A 19172-nucleotide genomic window follows, 5' to 3' on the forward strand; every position below is an offset into this window, starting at 1 on the left:
TGCTCCTTGTAGCTGTGTCAGGATGTGCAGATCCTGTAAATGACCCTGCGCGCTGCAATGTGATAGCGATATGCCATAGCGTGTGTGTGCCTGTGCGCTCGGTTTCTCTTGCTTGCTGTCTGGATGGAAGCATAGTTAACCCTCAAAAGCTCTGCTGCCCTGTAAGCACTCCAATTTCTTTCTTGACTAATTTTATAAAAGTATTGTCCACCACACTGTTTTAAGTGTGCGCTCTGTTATTTTAGATCTTTCTTCATGCAGCTGCTTTTTATTATCGTAACTGTTCTCTTTTGTTACCTTCCAACTTTGTCGGATGTGTGTACGTCTTATAGTTCCACATTAAAATGGAAATAGAGTTCATATCCAAGGACATTAGCTGGACAAGTGTGTAAGAGTCCTTGAGTTTAAAGCCAGAAGAGACCGTGAGTTCATGGTCTGACCCCATGTATGTCACCGGCCATTACATTCCATGAACTGCAAGTGCTCACCAGGCTTGAGCTGGGAATTGAGTCCTTAGTGAACTGTGAATCAGTTTTTATTTCTTTAAAAAAAAATTTTAAAAAGCATTCATATCTTTAGGATACAGCTGCTTTGGGCCAAAGAGAAAACTGCTGCCAGAAATTAATAGAAATATTTGACTTAAAGTGTGTTCAGATCATACAATAGAATTTCCAGCAAAGTAGTTTTCACTTGTTCCTTACTTTTCATGTTTAAAGGAAACCCTCAGTAAGATTCCATGCTGTATTCATTTGCAATTGACTTTTGATATCTTTATTCTTCAGAAAAGTATGTATTGGGAAATAAAGATTAATACAGCTATGGTAATTCTGTTTCCTTATCTGACCACGTCCCCATTTTCACCCCAACAGTACTGAGAGAGTAGAGCACATGAAAACATACAAAAAGCAGAAATCAAGAGAGGACAATACTATATTGGGCTAATGAGCATTTGGAGTCAGCTTTCTTTAAGCTCAACTATGTCTAATCAACTTCTGTTTGATTTTATAAATCTAGAAGGCTCTCCTGGCATTAATCTAACTGTACTTGAAGTCTTTACCAAAATTTATATTTGATTAAACACAGCCAGTGTTCAGTCTTTAATTGTACAGATGAAGTTTGTTTTCCTTCATCATTGACACTTTAGCTATTTTTTTTCCTTGTTGAAAGGTGACTGGAATTATTAATGCCTTCTGGAGATGGACCTATTGTCAGTATGTCTGGATCATAAATGGAAAAAAAAAAAAGTTCCAGAGTAAAACCACCAAAGTATGGTAAAAGATAGATTGATCCTTCAACTTCAGTGGTCTCCTTGTGGGTGTATGCCATGTACAGATCTTCATGTCATACCTCTGGATTTAAAGAACTGAATTAAAACTTCTGGGGAAAAGATAGACAATGCCTCTATCAGAACCATCTGCTAATCATCAGCATCAGTTACTGATCAAGCCTGTGTTGGAGCCGAAGCATTATCTTGAAAGAGGTTTACTTTTTTTCACTTTCTAGATTTTTTTCTTTCACAGCACAGTAGACACCGCACCTCAGTCACTTCAATCTGGGGGAAGTCTCAGAGTTGTAGAAGTGTAATTTTGTCAACGTGAGTTCTGTATTACCTCTTTATAAATTTTCTTTGCAGATTTTACCATTTGAGAAGGTTCACTGTTGGTTACTGAAGTGAAGAGCTGTTTTGATCAAAGTGAAGATCTAGTGTTCCCACTTCTCTGGAATGCCTCAGTGGATGTTATAATGTAATTTATATGACAAAATAATCTCTTTAGCCACTAGAATAGCTAAATTAAATAGATTGGGAGAGGAGAGGCACCTTGATGAAGCACCAGCTGAAAGTTGTACTGTTGCCTGCAGATTGCTGTGATGAAAGCTGTATAAACACATTCATATCCAATTGAAATGGAAATATTTTTAAAATGTGGAAGAAAACAGAGTTTTCTTAGTAACTCATAGAGGAAGATAACACGAGTTGAGTTGCATGTAGGGTTGCATAGCATATATACCTGCTTGGTATGTTGTTTCATTTCAGATGGCTAGGAAACTTACCTGCCTGTTGTGGTGTTTTTTGAACTTCCCCAGGTTTGAATAATTTCTGAGAAACACATCCTCCTGTATGTCTGTTACAGATCTGCAGCAGGTTCTTCACTGCATGCTTGGCCAGGCTTTTTGTGCAGGCCACTCCCTGCCCCGCCATGTCCAGTTCCTCTCCTGTATTAATAGTCATAATCCCTAAATCTTGCTGGACTGTACTCCTAGTCCACCGTAGCCGGAATATTTGAACCATAGATAGGTATTTTTTTCTCACCCCTTGCTGTTACTTCTGTTTTCAGATTGCCTGTACTACTTTATTTGAACGAAGCCACGACTGCATTAGATGTGAGCTGACACTGTAGTGTCGGTGTTGTTCAGTCGATGCTTATCCCTCAAGTTCATCTGCTGCGCCTGTTGGCAGCACTCGCCCTCGTCCTCCCGGCAGTGGGAGGCCTCCGGGAAGTTCTCATTCTTTAGGAAGTCTTGCTTAGGCAACCAGGAGGCATTTCAGAGAAAAACATTGTGGAGGAGGCGGCCGTGTTGCACATGAAATAGTCGCAGGAAATTCCTGGCACGGCAATAGCTCAGATCCTTTTTGTCAAGAGAGAAAGAAACGGGGTTTACACCCGTGCTTACTCTACACCGAAACACGACAGTGTGTTGTATTTTCCTCTGCAGGTTTTTCATCTTCTGTGTTTTCTGCCTCTGCTACACACAGGCCCTTCAGAAATGACTGCACATTGTGCAATTAGATATCTGCATTCCTCTTTTATTAACTCATTCATGGATGAAATGAAACTTCTGTTAAGCTTTTCTTTTAATCTGTCACTGCACTACCAAAGCAACTTGTGGAAATAGTTCTGTGTCAAATGATTAATTCATGTCCAATACTTTAGAAAGTCATAAATATTTAGAAATATGACTGGGGAGACTTAATGAGGAATTTAAAAGATATATTTGACATTGTTCTTTAATTCTCTGACATTTCATTTTTCACTGAGTCGTAAAGACCTTAAATATTTAGACTGAAAAATAAGTGTATGTTAGTGATGCTTCAGACACTTCCATTTTTAGTCTCAATCACAAGACCAGTGTGATGGTTTATTTTCAGTATTCTGTTTATTTACTTATTGATGATACCTTTTATACATACACAGGATTTCATGTTTAAATATTGCTGAAACATAAACACAAATGGCATTAGTCCTCTGTCCTTCAAGAGGTGTAATGTACAGAATTGGCGATGAACTGCACAAAGGTATTTGGATGTGATTCTAACTGGGCTGTGATCTAAGAAACTAAGTGAAATATACTTCAAGATAGGGCAATCATGAGTTTTTAGTTGGTCTTGTGATGGTGTTGCGTGCCTTTTGGTAAAAAAGATTCAAATGGATTGTCAAACAGAGTCAACGTACCTAACAGTGTTCCTCAACTTTCGATAGCTCAGTAAGGCTCTTGCAGGCAAAGTCTACTAAAAGTTACGGTTTTGTATCTGCAGATGTTACAGTTGTAATTACCTTCAGAAAAAGGCCTAATTTAGTTGCTTTACAAATTCCTAATAGAGCTCCTGTAAGAAACAGTTCATGGTGAAAAGGAAATACAATTTCAGGGTTCACTGCACGCTATGGAAAACATGATCAACATCATGGATTGAAAGGAAAACTGACCACCTCTGTGTCCAGCTGATCTGGGTGGTTTTTTTTCATACTAGTCCGTGTTCGTAACAATTGAGTTCCTGGATTTTATTTTGTGAATTTTTGCACTTCCAAAACTTTCTTTGGTTTCTCGGAAATTCTTGGACACTTAGAAGCTAAGTATCAGCTTTTTACATCTAATGTAATTAATATAATATTTATAAATGTCACTTATGTCTAATTATGTCCAGGAGATTAACATCCCCAGGAGTGAGATCCAAGTTGAGGCTGAGGCTAAGGTCTTTAGGTAGGAGTTAAGCAGCTCCTTTGTGTTCTCTCTGGTTCTGGTTTCAGTGAAGATTCAAAATCCTTAGCTGCATAGGGCGTTTGTCTCTCGTGGAGGTTATGAGAGCACCCAGTTGGGAAGTAAAACTAACAAAATGCTAGCTATTATGTTTTGCTGAGAATCTCTTATTATTGTCTTGGCGTATCTTTATTTTTCTTTACGGTTTTGTTAATGACTTCTGAAACATACAAAATGCATCTTGGAGGAAGTCCTTCATCTGCAGCCCATATATCCAAACAGTAATACTTCTCCTGGTGCAGGGTGGAAACACCACTGTAGCTGACTACTGTGTAGAAATCTTGGAGGCTTTTTTGGTTTCTTGATTTATTTAGGTTCCTGGTAACTGAGAGAACAAAGTTGAAGCCAGCTGTGATGGAGCTTGTTTTGTATATGGGACTGAGTTCACTGACTTCGGTGCTTTGGTGGCTTATGTAGGAGCAGTTGAACAATTTTCAGATGAAAATGAAGGAAATAATCAGGCCGTTCTTTTGGTCAACGTTTTGCTGTTGTAGTAAAATGTAATTGTAAAAGCAAACTGCTTGAGCAAAACCAGTGTTAGGAAAAAAGGAAGGAACCAGTGCATTAAAGATAATTTGTTTTTTAAAAATAGACATTGCCTATCTTTCTAAATAAAGCTCGGTTTAGAGATGTGCCTTAGGCTTTAATGGAGGAATTTTGGATTAAATTACTGAACTGTATTATGGGAAGGTCAGACTAGGAGTCTATGGTACGTTGTTTCTGTCCTCAGAATGTATTAAATATACTCCACATTTAGAATTTTTACTATGACTTTTAAGTGGGAGGGATGGAGTGGGCAGAAATTGTCCAGAAATGATACTTCAGGCCACTAAATCTCCAGATGTTATCCTGGTATTTCATGTGGTGTTATCTTCTATGTTTAACTTGAAGTAATGACTGATGTCCGTATTGGGACTAAGGGTAGCCTGTTGCTGAGCGTGACTTCTGATAAACCATTTATCCTTTTTTAGTACTGTTTTTAAGTTTTCTCACACTTTGTTACTTCTCTCCCTCTCCTACCTGAGGTTTCTGCTCAGTAACCACATTCGTTCAGCCATCAGCTCAAGAGAGAGCGGTGGAGGTCTTCAGCAGGGGGCCAGAGGGGTGGACTTGGTTTGGGAACCTGCATGGGGCTTAGTACCAGTGAAATGGAAACTTCCTCCATCAGCAGCAGGACTGCCTCTCCGTTGTACAGAATGTCAAGTCAGCAGCTCGTGTGGTTGTGCTCTAAACGAAGGGTGAAAGCCTCAGGCCAGGGGGAGAACATGGTTGTGTTTTAAACATATTCCTCAACTGGATTGCCGTTTGGAAGTAACACAGGAGTACGATTGCAGCCTGTAACTGCTTATGAGGGCTTTTTAATTTTTCCTTTGGTCACTTGACAGAATTGTTTTGCACTTTATGAATGTTATTAAGTGTGGGTTTGGGTTTATGTGAGCTAACCTTTGGCAACAGCTTGTAGGACTTTGTAAAGCATCTCAGCAATAAAGCCAGCAAGCAAATGTTACTGCTTAAGCATTGATGCCAACAGTGCTCTTGTGTACTGAAGTCCTGTTCCTCTGATAAGTATTTTTACAAGGCTCTTTAGCTTCCTCAGCTCACTTATGGTTCTACCTTCTAGTTCTCTATTACATGGGAAGACACTTTTTGAAGATTACACGTTCAGGAAGACTGCGTTACTGGGGAAAATGGTGGGACCCCTTAAGTAGCTTTAACTCCCAAAGCACATTTACAGAAGGCCCCCTGTCAAAATGTTTGACTGTTTTATGCATAGATTTGAGATAAAAGCAGTTAAAATAATGTTCACAAAGAATGTAAATCTGGCTGAGAATTCAAAAATCAATTAGTGTACATTAATCCTGATTTTATAATAAAAACTGTGTTGGAACTTCTGAGCCTTCAGACACAAAGATGTGTCCAAGTTAATGATTCTATAAAATCCAGCTTTTTGAACAGGATTTTAATGATTAATGCTTCAAAGTGCATAATCACATCTTTGCCAGATGTTTTTCTCTTCTTTGGCTCACAATCTGCCTGTTCAATGTTTGCTGAAGTAAAGCAAACACAAAGGTGTTAAGAGTCTTTGTGCAAGAGCTGAAGTTTTCTGTGCAGCTGAATGCTTGGACTCATTTATTATAGGATTTGTGACTCTTGCTCTCCACATCAGCTCATTTTTAAAAAAAAACATTGTCAGCATCCAAGCTGTTACTTGAGCAAGAGACTGACAGGTAGTTTTAAATGTCTTTTAGTTCATAATCTTTGCTTCTGCTGCTTGCTTGCAGGACAGAATTGTTCCGTTTCTCAGCTCTTCCACATTTCTTAAAATTTGTCATCATGGCTGCGTTTTAGAGGCAACAGAGTTTCAAGGAATTTTGTGTTTGTTCCTCTCTTCTTGTGTGTGTTTTTTTGCTGCTGTTTGATTGGGTTTTTTGTGTTAAGGTGGTGGTGGTAGATGGGATTCCTTCCCCATGCGGATGTTTTAGGGAAACTCATAAAGAAAGAGACTATTGGAAGCAGGAATGTGGTGGGAGATCGGGATGCTTGCTGCTGTTACAGCTGGGGGGTTGAGCAGCCTCTGGAACCTGGGTGCCTTCAAGTCCCTTCAGCAATTCTAGAGGAGAACTGGAGCCTGTGTGGTGGTGCTGCCTGTCTGCCATCAGCTGGAGCAGGAGAGAGGAGTGTGAAGAGGAGTCTAGGGCTAGTTACCGGAGGAGACCATGGGAAAGTGTTGAAACAGGAAGAGATAATAGTATAAAGTAACTGATTTTGTGTGTTGAGTGTAACTGAATTATGAGTGTGTGGTTATATGAGCACAGCGTCTGTCCCCAGTCACGATGAAAGAAGAGAATGAACTAGATTATTGCTTAAGGTCTTTTTTACTTCTGTTTTCTGAGATTAAGGTATGCATTTAAATAAAACCAATGCTGGAGCATACTCTGAAATGTTTTTTCTACCTTTTGAGTTGTTGAGTATTTTGATAAGACACTTAATGATCCTACGTGATGCTATAATTCCTGTGTACAACAGGTGCTGTGGCCAACCTCCATCTTTCAGTATAGCAAACATAATAAGGGAAACTAAAACTAGAGTGTTCTTGGCTCTTTTGCACATTTTAGTCTGAAATTAGTTTATAGTCAAAAGTAAATGACTTGCAAGACTGCTTTTAGGATTGCGAATGTGAAAAAGTTAGTCTGGGCTGCAAGACACAGTGAGGTGGAGCAGATAACCAGATGATGTGCACTTTGGAAACAGACATAATGAAATCACTTGCAATTTAGTTTCCCATCTTTGTTTTTCATGAGCCTGTACTTGCCAGCTGCATTCCTGCATCGCTCTTGTGTTCATGGTGTCATGAGATTGGGTAAATATAACAGAATAGCTGTGATGGATGTGCTTGCAATGTCTGTAAGTTCAGAATGCAGACTCGTCTGATGCAGAGATGCTTATTTTAAAAATAATATTGCCTTTGCTGCATTAGAATTGCCGAAACTGGCAGTGTACGTTATGAAGTGGTTTGCGTGGCATCAAAATTAATGGAGTGATAAATATGACTACAAAGACAGGAGGGAAATGAGTATAGCCACACGTGTGAGTTCTGCCGTACTTCAGAAATACTCAATATTCGCAAGACTGCATTAGCAACACGTGCTTCTTGCTGTAGGAAATTAAGGGTTTTCATTCATCTCCCTCAGTGCTGGGCTAGAAGTTCTGTTGCTGTAATGACCAGCAAGACACTGGTTCCCAGCTGGTGAGGCATGGCACGTATACTCCCATTTCAGATGTCTTAAAATGCAGCAACATCACAGCATGATAATATACGGAAGCAACAGAAGACTTCGCTGATAAACTGATTGGAAGTGTGTGTTGTATCAGCATTTCCTCACATGCTTTGATTTACAGCAGTAGGTGGGGGTGAGGAAGAGTCAGCAGAAGCAGTGACTGCGGAGGGAAGTTTGGGACCCACCAACCTTGAAAGTTGTGGGGTTGAGTTTTATGTCTGCTGATGGTAGATTTAGTAGTGTGTGTCTCATGGAGAGTAAACCTCTGCTGGTGGAAAGTCTGTCACAGCAGCATGATTTCTAGAGATAAAGACCTCAATCTCAATAGAGATGTCATTCTGCTGGGTAATCTTTTCGAGGCAAAAAGTATGCACTAAAAAGGAAGACTTTAGTAGAGGGAACTGTGTGTGGTATCTGCAGTGATAAGACAGTTTATTCATTTGTGCACTTCCCGTTCTCCTCTTACTCCGTTTGTTCCACTCCTCTGGTTACTACTTGAGAAATGCAAAACTGTGTGGAAGGACAGTCTTAAATTTTCCAGTATGAACAGAGTCTCCATATTTTGAAGAACAATAATAATAATAATAGTAACATTCTTCTTTTTTTTGTTTGTTTCTCTTTAGGACTCCTGAGCAGTGTCCGAGCGTGGTTTCTTTGCTGTCAGAGAGCTACAATCCCCATGTGCGTTATGGGGCTGCCATGGCTTTGGGTATCTGCTGCGCGGGCACTGGAAACAAGGTGAGGACCAGAAGCATCCATTGCCAAGACTGTTTCTGCTCTCCTGCCAGAGACTTTTGTGTGGAAACGTTACACAGAGAGATCAGATTTCTTGCACATGTACATTGCTAGCCAGCTGGAGTAGAGCAGTACTTCTTTAAATTCTTTAGTTGTCCTAGGCATAGAGATTCTTTTCCTGCTTGTACAGAATAGATAAAAGTAGAAGAATGTTTTTATACGTTATTGCCACATTCTTGGAATTTTGTCTTCAGAACTTTTCTTAGAGTTTTCTTACTGTCAAGTTGCCACTGAACTTTAAATGTATGTTCAGTACTCCAGAATCAATACTCCTCTGCCCTTGGAGTTGATCTTTTACAGATTGCTTTAGGGGAAACAAGAGAGTGCCAGTGACAGGAAAACAGCAGGTTTTTTGCATAACTTCTAGCTCCTTTCTTCTTTCCTGTGATACACAATTCATGGAAGATTCGTGTGGTAAAGCCAAGTGCAATGAAATTTACTGTGGTTTCAGGCATGTAATTCACAGCCAGTAGATTTTATTCTCACTTCATAAGTGTCAGTGAAGGATAATTTTCACAGATGGTAGTAAGGTCCTTTTAGAGTAGAAGGATTCCCAGTTCTGCTGTGAGAAGTGAGTACTTATTAGGACAAGCAGCAAGTAAACTTGAGGATAAACTGCTTCTGCTTCACCTGTATGTGTCTATAATCTGTACTGGTACTGAATTACAGTTTCAAAACAGGTTCACAGACGGTCCATGTGGAAGTAATACTTCATGCTTCTGAGTCTTTGATAAATCTCATGCTTATCTGTATGATCCTTTCCTTAGCTAATATTAAACACTTGGTCCATGACTCTTGCAAGTGAGCGCTCCGCAGCATGTCACTTGTGTTGTTAAATGCACAGAATGCTGACGGGCACTGCTTGCCATCTGTAGTATCTAAAGCGTGCAGACTTGAAAGCAAACTGGAAGTCCTATTTTTATCCAGGTTGCTATTCTCAAGTGAAAGGTAAAATCAAGGAGCTCATTATTTTTAACCTGCTGCATCTGACAAGTTGATTTAAGTGGAAATCCTTTTAGTTGCACAAAGAAGTCTGGTTTATTTCCCGATACATTGTGTGATAAAGACGTAAACCATCTCGTTACATTCAGATTTGTTTTCCACAGCTTATATTAGTAAATTTTGAAGGCCCAATTTTATTCAACTTTAGAGATTGGAAAGTTCGGCTTTTTGTCATAGTGGATGTTCCATACATAGTATTGAATGCGTGCCAAAGAATGAATGAGTCACCTTCAGGTGAAGAAGCAAAGCCTCCAAGATAGCTCAATTGGCAAAAGCAATCTAAGCAAAGGAACGATATTCTTTTAGAAGCGTTTCTTAGAAATAGTGTTCTGTATAAAGTCGGCTTGTTATTAAAACCCTCACCATGGCAGAAGTAACTCCGAGAGGGGTCTGTGCTGGGACACTCAGCTGCATTTACTCCTGTTCTCAGTTTGAGTATGGACAGGAGAGAGCTGCATATGAGAGATTGCCAAGTGATTCTGTCTGACTTCTGCAGTCAGAAGATCGCATAATAGATTAAAAGAGCTCTTTCAGCTTGTTTGGGTGGATGTCTAACTGTTACCTCTCCTATTCCAAAAAGTGTCTAACAGCTTGCTTCACATGCCATTTCAGAGTGCTTTTAGAAAGCCTCTGTGTTGCCACAGACCAAATTTATATGTGCAGCCCATGGCTGTACAAATGCTGTCTTAGATTTATTCTGCTTGTATCTGAAGATCGTGGCTGGTGAAGCCTGGCTGAGCCCACTAACAACTTGCTGTGGTTGAAACGAGAAATCTTGGTCCCTCCTGCCACCTTTTGCTCTGTCTAATGTGCAGCTCCCTTGCGAGCTGATTCAGACACAAACTCACAGAAAACTGACCCAGATAGCAACAACAAAAAAGGGCACAGTTCTCTGTTGAATTATCGAGCTGGAAAAGCTCACTGAGAGGTGAGACAAGGGCTGCAGCTAGCACAGGGGAAGGGAAGGGACTGGATAGCTGAAGGGAAACTGAGGAAGGAGAGAGATCTCCTTTTGGAAGCCGTGAGTTTAGATGAGCTCAGTTGTCCTGTGCAATGTGTGCTGAGGACCTTGCATGGTTAGAAATGAATTTGTGTCTGTAGTAATTCTGTGTATATTTAAGTCATGCCTTGCAAAGGGACGGAACTGTAAATGGAGATGAGAAAACGTGCCCAAAGAGATGATTTGGTCTGAGATGCCTGCAAATTGCCCATGCTGGTCTTGTGTACATCTAGGCAGCATTTATTATGATAGACTCTCTTATAGCTTTTCATAATCAATGACTGCATTGAAAGGAATGCTTATTGATAGATCATTGTGGATCACGTTCCTGTTACCCTTATCTGGGAAGTTACTGAATTTGAGAGAGGAGTAGAAGGTTTTAAAATGTTTTAAAAACCTACATTTACTGTCTGGGGTCTCAGAGGCAGCCCCACTTGATGTAGTTTTGAAATGAGTGCTTTCATGTAATGCTAAATGGTACAGGTTCTAACAATGAAGTGTAAGGCCAGGAATTTGACACCTGGATTGTTTTACGATCTCATTTTCTGACCTCCAACGTATTGTTGGATATTTCTGGTTCATTTGTTCCTTATATAGAAAATGAAGGTATTGCTAATGTATTTTGTTGGGAAGAATGGCAAAGAAAGTGTACAAATAATTTATGTGTGCTATTTAAGGCATGTCAGTAGTTCTAATGTGATGAATGCATCAGTTGCTTACATCAACTGTTGTTTATCTGTTCGGCTATTTCTGCACGTAGATTGTGTTCCATCCATCACTTGTTTTTTGTGGTTTTTTTTCTTCCCAATTTTTAGATTAAAATCTACAGAAATACAGGTTTCTGCTTTATTTATCAAGAACGCAAAATATATTAAAAAGTATATCTGATAGCATCAATCCGATAACCTTCCATTAGAGTACTGAATCCTGGGGTACTAAAAATAATAGTATTAACTTTGCAACTGCTGATTTCTTGTTGATTTTTTTTTTTAGGAAGCAATTAATTTGCTTGAGCCAATGACAAATGATCCTGTGAACTACGTACGTCAAGGGGCTCTGATTGCATCTGCCCTTATCATGATCCAGCAGACTGAGATCACCTGCCCAAAGGTAACGTGGCATATCTTACATATGGGCTTGTTAGGTGGGAAAAATGCTCTTGGATGCCAGATCTTTGGTTCTTGGCACTGCATGTACGGATTGGCGAGAGAGTGTACGTGTCTTGTAAAGAGCCAGAGCTGAATGCACAGCGGGAACCTCCTGCATGGGTCAGAGTGTGCACTTTGGAATCGGGGGACGATGCCTGCTGATGATCCAAACATGCCTGATAGATGACAACGTTTTAACTCTAGGTGTTACAAGAATAAATGCTCTTTCTTAAAAGGTCTAAAAGCGTCTTGTAATGATACGAAAGTGGCTGTCGTCCACTCACACGTGCTGAGGCTCGTATGCTCATGGTTTATGTGAACACTGTTGTGTAATAAAGAAGTTGGTTTTGATGACAGTAAACTTAGTTTTGGATGTGATCACCCTGCAGGGAAGTCATGCTATAACTATGTTTCTTTTGTAGCTAGTCTTACACTTTTGAGGTGAAACAGTGTCTGCTGTCAGAACTGGCTTAGCGGCTTTATAGCAAATACATTTTTTAAATGGTGTTTTTCTTTCTGCTCAGAAGGCAAAAAGGATTGCATGTGCTGTGTTTAGCTTTAAAAATAGATTGCCCTGTGAATATATGGCAGATGATGATATGCAAACATTTGTACAGACTAAAAGTCCACATTAATAGAAGCTCTGAGGTTCCACATGTCATCTGCTGTGGTGAATGCTGAGGCAGAGCAGTAGCTGGTACTTTGCTACTCATCTGTCATATATGGGTTACTTTTATCGATGTTATTTTAGAAATTGAACTGTGATAAAAACAGGCACTTTTTTACTGCATTTGGATAGGGAGAAAGAAAAAAACCCTCTTTTTCCAGTGGAAAATTTTACTTGGGAAAGTCAGCGAAGGAAATCTACAAATACAGGTGTTTGGGCATTTCCAAGTCATGGAACATGAAGATTTGCTGGCAGACAGTTTGTTCCTTTGAATTATTAAAAAAAAAGAAAAAAAGACCAGTTAGTTTTCACTAAGCAGAATCTGGGAGCGTTGTCTATGTTATCAGAATTGTAGTTCAACTGGATAAGCCAGTGGAGAACATTAAAGTTCTATTGGATCCCCTTATCGTCCGAGATACAAAGTCTCTGTACTGCGAAGTTGAATTATCTTTCCATGGAAAGAAACTGCTTGTTGTTTTTACTGTTTCTTCCTTGGTCAGATGCTTGGAATGCCAGCCCTCAAATACAGGAGATCAGATTTAATTGTTTTGCACTCCTCTACTGTTGGGCAAGTTGTATAGCTCTCCTGTGCTTCAGTTTCCCAGCTGAAAGAAGTAAGGATGATACTTTCTTCCATGAAAGAACATTATGAGAATAAATTCATTTTAGTTTGCAAAGCACCCTAATCCTTTTGGGATGGGAATTGCAGACTGTTCTGAGTCAGTCAGACATTCGAGACTGTTGTGAATTACTTACTGAGTCTCTCTTGGAGTTTCAGTTTTTTTGAGATGATAGATGGAAGAGTCTGTGTGTCCTAAAGAAAAGTGCAGACAGGAAGATAGCTAGCAAAAATACAGATTATCTGAGGTCTGTAAGTCAGATCCCTTTCCCCAAAGAGGCCTGGTAACCTTGGCTTCAGAGGTGCATGTAATACCTAGACTTGTTAAATGGGATATTAAAGTAGTTGGCTAGCAAATACAGGATGAAATGTACAGTCTGGGGTTCAGTGGCTGGTTTAAAAATGGGGAGAGGAACTGAAAAAGCTTTATGCCAGAGCCTTGTTTGAGCTAAAATTTTTTGCGATGTTATGTAATGTAGATACAGAAGCAATTCATTACCCAGTCATAGAAGCACTGCTGATATTAAAAAACAAACAAACAAAACCCTACAGATTGTAAAATAATAAATAATCCCTGAAATATTCTGCTGATTTAGGAACTAAACACAGAATACATAAATTTTACTTGATTTGAACACCCCAAAAGTTAGTTATAACCATCATGTTTATTGCTTAAAAGAAAAAGGAATATTTGGAGGAATATGTGGCAATTAAGTTACTTATTATCCATGGGGAAACTTTTTTTGGAGCTCTCTGCCAGTCTGAAGAAAAAATATTTTACTCTGATGTGAAAGGGCGAAGTTCAGAAAACCAGCTGTTTTTGGATTACAGTGACATGTTTTGATTTGATTAGATTTTTAAGTGGCACCCGGGTGCCAAAGCGTCTAACGTGATATATGTGAGTATTTGCATTGCTGGATAAGCAACTAGTAAGAGGAGCATGATGGATTTCCTATCCCACAAGCTGTATGGTGTGTGGTCTTGATGGGGTTATGGAGAAGCTAAATTTTAAATATGATCATCTCACTGCTGTTCAGTACTTTGTGGTGCTTTGTGTGTGAGAGATGGTGATTTTAATAAAGATTGTGACGTATAGCCTGACCAGCTTCCTGTCATTACTTTTCAGTTTTGTTTGTTCTGGGATTCTTTTATTATTTCTTTTTAAACTTCTTGCTTGTGAGCTTTAGGTTAGAAGGACTTTAAATTCTCTGGTGAGAATTCAGGATGGAAAGAGATGGTAGCAAACAATCTTCCGTGAATAGATTTAGATTTTTCATAAATAAAATAACTTCAGAGTTTTGAGAGCTGAGTGTTGCAATGCTGAAATGCCAGTAATAAACAGAGATTTAAGAATCAAAGTATTTTGTTTTAAAAGGAATCATTTTTGTTGTGAGATGATGTAGATGTATGCCTTTGAATCACCTTTGCTGTCCTCCTTCCTTTGTATTCATCTTCCTCTTTGTTATGCTCATTCTTTATTGAAACAAATAATTTAAAGAGTTTAAAAAATAAAGAGTTTAAATAGAGAATTGTCATTATATGGAGGTCCCTTGAACTTGCAAGTTGCTTAAGTGCCAAAAGGGGTAGCAAATCTTGTGTAAAGCTGATCTGGCCTCTTTGGAGTTGAAACACAATTCCTCGATGTGCAGCCACCATGATTTTTCCTGACCTCTGTTGTTACATTTAAGAACTATATTAGTGCAGGATATGGAACAATAACGAGTTTATTTTGTGAAATGGAATCCTAAATTATAGATGTGATGAGATCATTGTAACAGAAATCAATGACAACTTCATGATGTGTTTGTGACCTGCAAGGCAATTAAGACAGCAATTTTGGAGACAAACTGCAAGTCTAACATCTTGAATTGAATTTACTTTTTCCTGGTTTTGTGTTAGGATAGTCATCTTGGCAAAATGCAAAGATAATAAGCAAGGTCAAGGCTTTTCCTCCATCCTCCTTCAATCATTTTGGCTTATTATCTTTAAGATGCAGTGAAGAGACCAGGACCAGATTGCTCTTCCCCCTGCCCTCCATTTAGATGAAATGCTAGGATGCAAGAATGAATTTTGCCATATTCTACTAGCACCTTCACATTCCTTCATGTAAGCCTGTTACTGTTAGATGCTTCTGCATACTGTGTGCTCTTTCAAGAGAGCAGAGGTATGCAGAATAGCTTCAACTTTCTGATGAAGATAGATAGAACATGCAAACAGTTTTAAACCTGTTTTATTAAAAATAGATTCCTAAATACTCTTGATCTTAAGAACCTGCATTTGCAAAAAGCATCATGAACATCATCTGCCACTGTTTCAATACGTAACATTTCACCAAGTCTTATTTTTAACAATCTCATAGGCTTCATATGCATGAATGTTGACTGGTGGAGGGAGAAGTGGTAAACAATAGCTAATGGTAAACAACATGACAGCCCCTTGGGTTTGTCATAGGAAATGATGCTCTGTATCCTTCTCATGTCTTAAAGCCTGTGTTGTTTCCTCAGTGTTTCCAAGGTTGCACATTTGGCTTCATTTGAAATCAGTGGCATGTCGTTTTGGCCAGCACTAATTATCAGAATGGTGTGTGTGTGTTGTTAGCAAAGATGAAATGAGTCACTGCCTACGTTTTAGTGTTCCTCCTGGAAGTTGCCCAAATAAATTTCTTCATAGCATTTCTAAATACTATAAAATTTGTAAAGTGCTTGAAGATTTCAAGGGAGAAACAGAGCTTGTGGGTTTCACAGCACATTAAATAAGCCTATTCAGTAGTTTGGGATGCATTTGTTGCTGTGATTTGAAGGAAAAGTGGTAGCAGGTTACTGGGCTCTGCTAGACAAACTCCGGCAGATTTTGCTTCAACAGCTGAAGAAATTACTGTCCGTTGACATCTTGCTCCATTCTGTAGGAGATGAGTGCCTAGACAGCAAAGGCAGAACTGAGATTTTGTCTGTACCACTCTTGCTGTCTCCAAAGACATGGAGCAATGACTCCATGTGAGGATGATAACTTCCTGAACCGCTACAGCTAGAGCTGCCAAAGCAGGTTTTGCTCAGCAGCAAGGAAAGTTTTCAGCTGGGACCTGATCCAGTCAGAAATCCCCTTCCTGTGAAGCATTTGAAATAAGCAGCCTGAAATAAGTACTGTGCATCAAGTGCTGAGGCAGTGCTTCAGTCTCAGTTTGCCTGGTCCCTAAGGCCAGGCAGGGTAGTCACCCACCCTTTCACAGAACAATTTTGCTTTCACTGATGTTAAAGTAAAACTCTGGAAAGGGCATGCTTGCTCAATATGTTTTTCAGGGTTGGCAGTGGTCCGCGGCTCATGATGCACAGGTATGCAGAATTTATCTGAAAACGGAACGCTCTTGATAGGGCACTCTATATTTTGTATAAGTAGAGGGTATAGGGACTGTTTCTTAGTGTAACTGTTCAGCACTTGTTCACGGAGCACTGAGCACCTGCTGTCAGCTGATTCCCTGCTGTAACCTGTCCGTGTCGTCTGGAGAGGTGGCAATAGATCTGCTCAGGTTTAGCAGCCAGGTTTCTGACCCTTGGTCCCTTGCAGTTGTCGGTCTCCTGGTTAGCTCACTGCCCCGCCTGGTCTTCTGGTGTCACAGCTGGCAAGTTCTTAGTGAGCTTGTTGCCCCAGTGTTTTGTTCTCCTGCTCTGGACTAACATATGTGTGAGTGGCTGTGGAAGGCATGTTAGGGAAAGGGTGCTCACAGGGGCATTGTGCCATAAACAGAAGAGATGGATGACCTCCCATGCTAGCCCTGCCTTGCCTTTCCCCAGTGAGGTGTTTCTGCCCTCTCTTCCGAGGTGCTGCTCCATCAGATTTCAGATGCCAGTGTGAACATTAGCAGTTCTGCTGAATATCTTCTAGCTTCACCCAAGGTTTTGTTCTCTGGAGATTTGATTATGGTGTAAATTCCAGATTACAGTCCACCAAACAAGCTTTGTAACATCTATCTGTTTTTATAAATATTCCAAACCCAGAAGCTGAGCCCAGAGTTACAGGAATGATGTGCTCTAAACAGAGGCACTAGAATCCTACTGCTCAGCTCAACCAGAGGAATAGTTGTGCGTGCTGTTTCTGTGTCGCTGTCCCAAATAATATCTGAAGGCTTTGGTTCACCTAGTCTGCCTGTGGTTGCCCTTGATACTGCACGAGGCCCCGATCCAGGTTGCAAATGCAAACTAAGGTATTTTTCCAGTGTACAAGAGGTCAGGCGTAAGAAACAAAGTATTTATATTAAATGTGTAAACCTCAGTGTAAGCTTTTATAAATAAAAATTGGGAGAGCGTGAAAAACCATAAATGGAGTGAAATAAGAGCAGAGTTTGCTCAGTATATCTAGAACAAACCCCGTATTGTGTGTGCAGTATCTCCCTGCCACACATCTGTCTGTGTGGCTGCCCTGAAAATGCACGTTGCTCCTTTTTCTTAGCTTTAATAAACGCAAGGAAATTTGTCACCTCCTTTTGGGGACAGGGACTAGGAACTAAAAACTTTTTAATGCAAAGGAGAATTGGTGAATAGAGAACTAATATTAGCACGCAAATTGTTGGACTTACTTAGACTGAAAAATGGAAATAACTGCTGTTTTTTCCCCTGTCAGTTTTAATAAATGCTTCCTGCTCTACCAGAGAAGTATTGTTTTGTTCAGCTTCGCTGCCTCCGTGCAGAAGTGGCTGGCTGCTCTGGTGCTTCACGGTTGTGAGACTGTCCATTTGGGTGAAACAAATAACGTAATTTTAATACAGCCTTGGTTAGCAGGTCATGATTTACTCGTATGAATGTGTCTTCTGCTGTCACAGACTGGTTTAAATCTCATTAGGTTAGATGCCATCAGTGCTGAAGGAGTTGAGGTGACAAGTAGTACTGCTGGGTTAGTGGCCAAAACAGCGAAGGCAGAAAAGGTATCGACCAGAGAGTGCTTGTTCCTTTAGGGCACCTGTGTTTTAAGCAATGTGATGAGTTAACGTGCATCAAAAACTATTTGCAGAAAACATGCAGTCTTAATCTGAAGTGTTCGCTAAGCGTGTAGGGCTGCCAAGCAGCGTTGCAGCTCTTGAGTATAATGCTTGTGGGTTGGAGAGACAGCCTCTGTCTTCTTTCCATCCCAGACATTGGACGTAATCTCTCAAAGGTAGAGTCTCAACTTCTTACTGCCTCTGGTCAAAAATTCACTTGAAATGTGGTGAAATTTATTGCTAGTATTACAGAGACTGCAGGATTACCTCATGGCTCTGATGTGCTTTTACTGGGGAATCTGATCTCATGCTTTGCTGAGAAATCCCTGCAGTTTGATTTATCCCCTCAGTCAGCTCTTCATTCAGTTTTGATCTTTATTTTATTTTTTTTTTTTACCCTGTTGAATCCTAGTTTAACAAAATGTTATTCCCAGCACAGTTCTCATGTCACTGACTCAGTTGTATGAATGGTTGTTTTTTCCTGGGTGTGAAAACTCTCTGTAAGTGCTTTGAGATTCCCCAGTGCACTCCAAGACAGGCCACATGTGCCAGGAGTGATGCCTGAGGGCTGCTCCTGGTGCTCAGTGCAGCCCACCCTTAGCACAGCTCTGGAGCTTGTGACGTCCTGCATGGATGGGGTACTGGGTGCTGTTATCAGCCAGAAGGACCTCCTGCGTGTCGTATTCAGTGGTTAAGTCTCCTACACTGGTACAGTGAGGCACTGGGAGCATCAGGGGCTGTGCAAGAGTGCGTTCCTAATGGTGGTGTTGAAGTTTTGCCCCTTTGCCCACAAAAGACTCTTAGGTGTGTTTCACAGCTGAGAGGTAGGATCTTTCTTCAGATGCTCGTCACTGAGCAAATGTCCCTGGTGTCCCTGGAGAGGCATGTGCTCTTTGAATGTGAAAAGTGACTAGGGGTTTGTCTGGTATTAGGGTTTTATACTTGCAAACTTTAACCGCGTTTGCAATACTGGGAACTGCTCTGTGTCTCTGGTGACTGCGTCTGACCCTACTGCTGGAGCTACAAGTTTGTCCTCTCATCTGTGGCTGCAGATGTAGGAAAAGGACTTGGAATACCACTAACAAAGTCAACCAGTAGTGGGGAGAAGCTTGTTCAAGACATCTTGGAAGGAGCCTTTTTGAAAAGACCTTCACTTTT

The 19172-nt window shown here is 40.3% G+C and overlaps 1 protein-coding gene across 2 annotated transcripts in view; it reads left to right on the forward strand.

Annotated features, from left to right (window-relative positions):
• Positions 1-19172, forward strand: part of PSMD1 (proteasome 26S subunit, non-ATPase 1) — a 78709-nt gene that overhangs the window by 42995 nt on the left and 16542 nt on the right. For both annotated transcript variants that reach the window (XM_086618195.1, XM_086618196.1), the window contains exons 17-18: positions 8438-8552; positions 11605-11721. In XM_086618195.1, coding sequence (XP_086474321.1) covers positions 8438-8552; positions 11605-11721 — 232 coding nt within the window. The remainder of the gene's footprint in view (positions 1-8437; positions 8553-11604; positions 11722-19172) is intronic.

This window comes from Tauraco erythrolophus, chromosome 11 (assembly GCF_009769465.1).
Source record: "Tauraco erythrolophus isolate bTauEry1 chromosome 11, bTauEry1.pri, whole genome shotgun sequence".
Taxonomy (NCBI): domain Eukaryota; kingdom Metazoa; phylum Chordata; class Aves; order Musophagiformes; family Musophagidae; genus Tauraco; species Tauraco erythrolophus.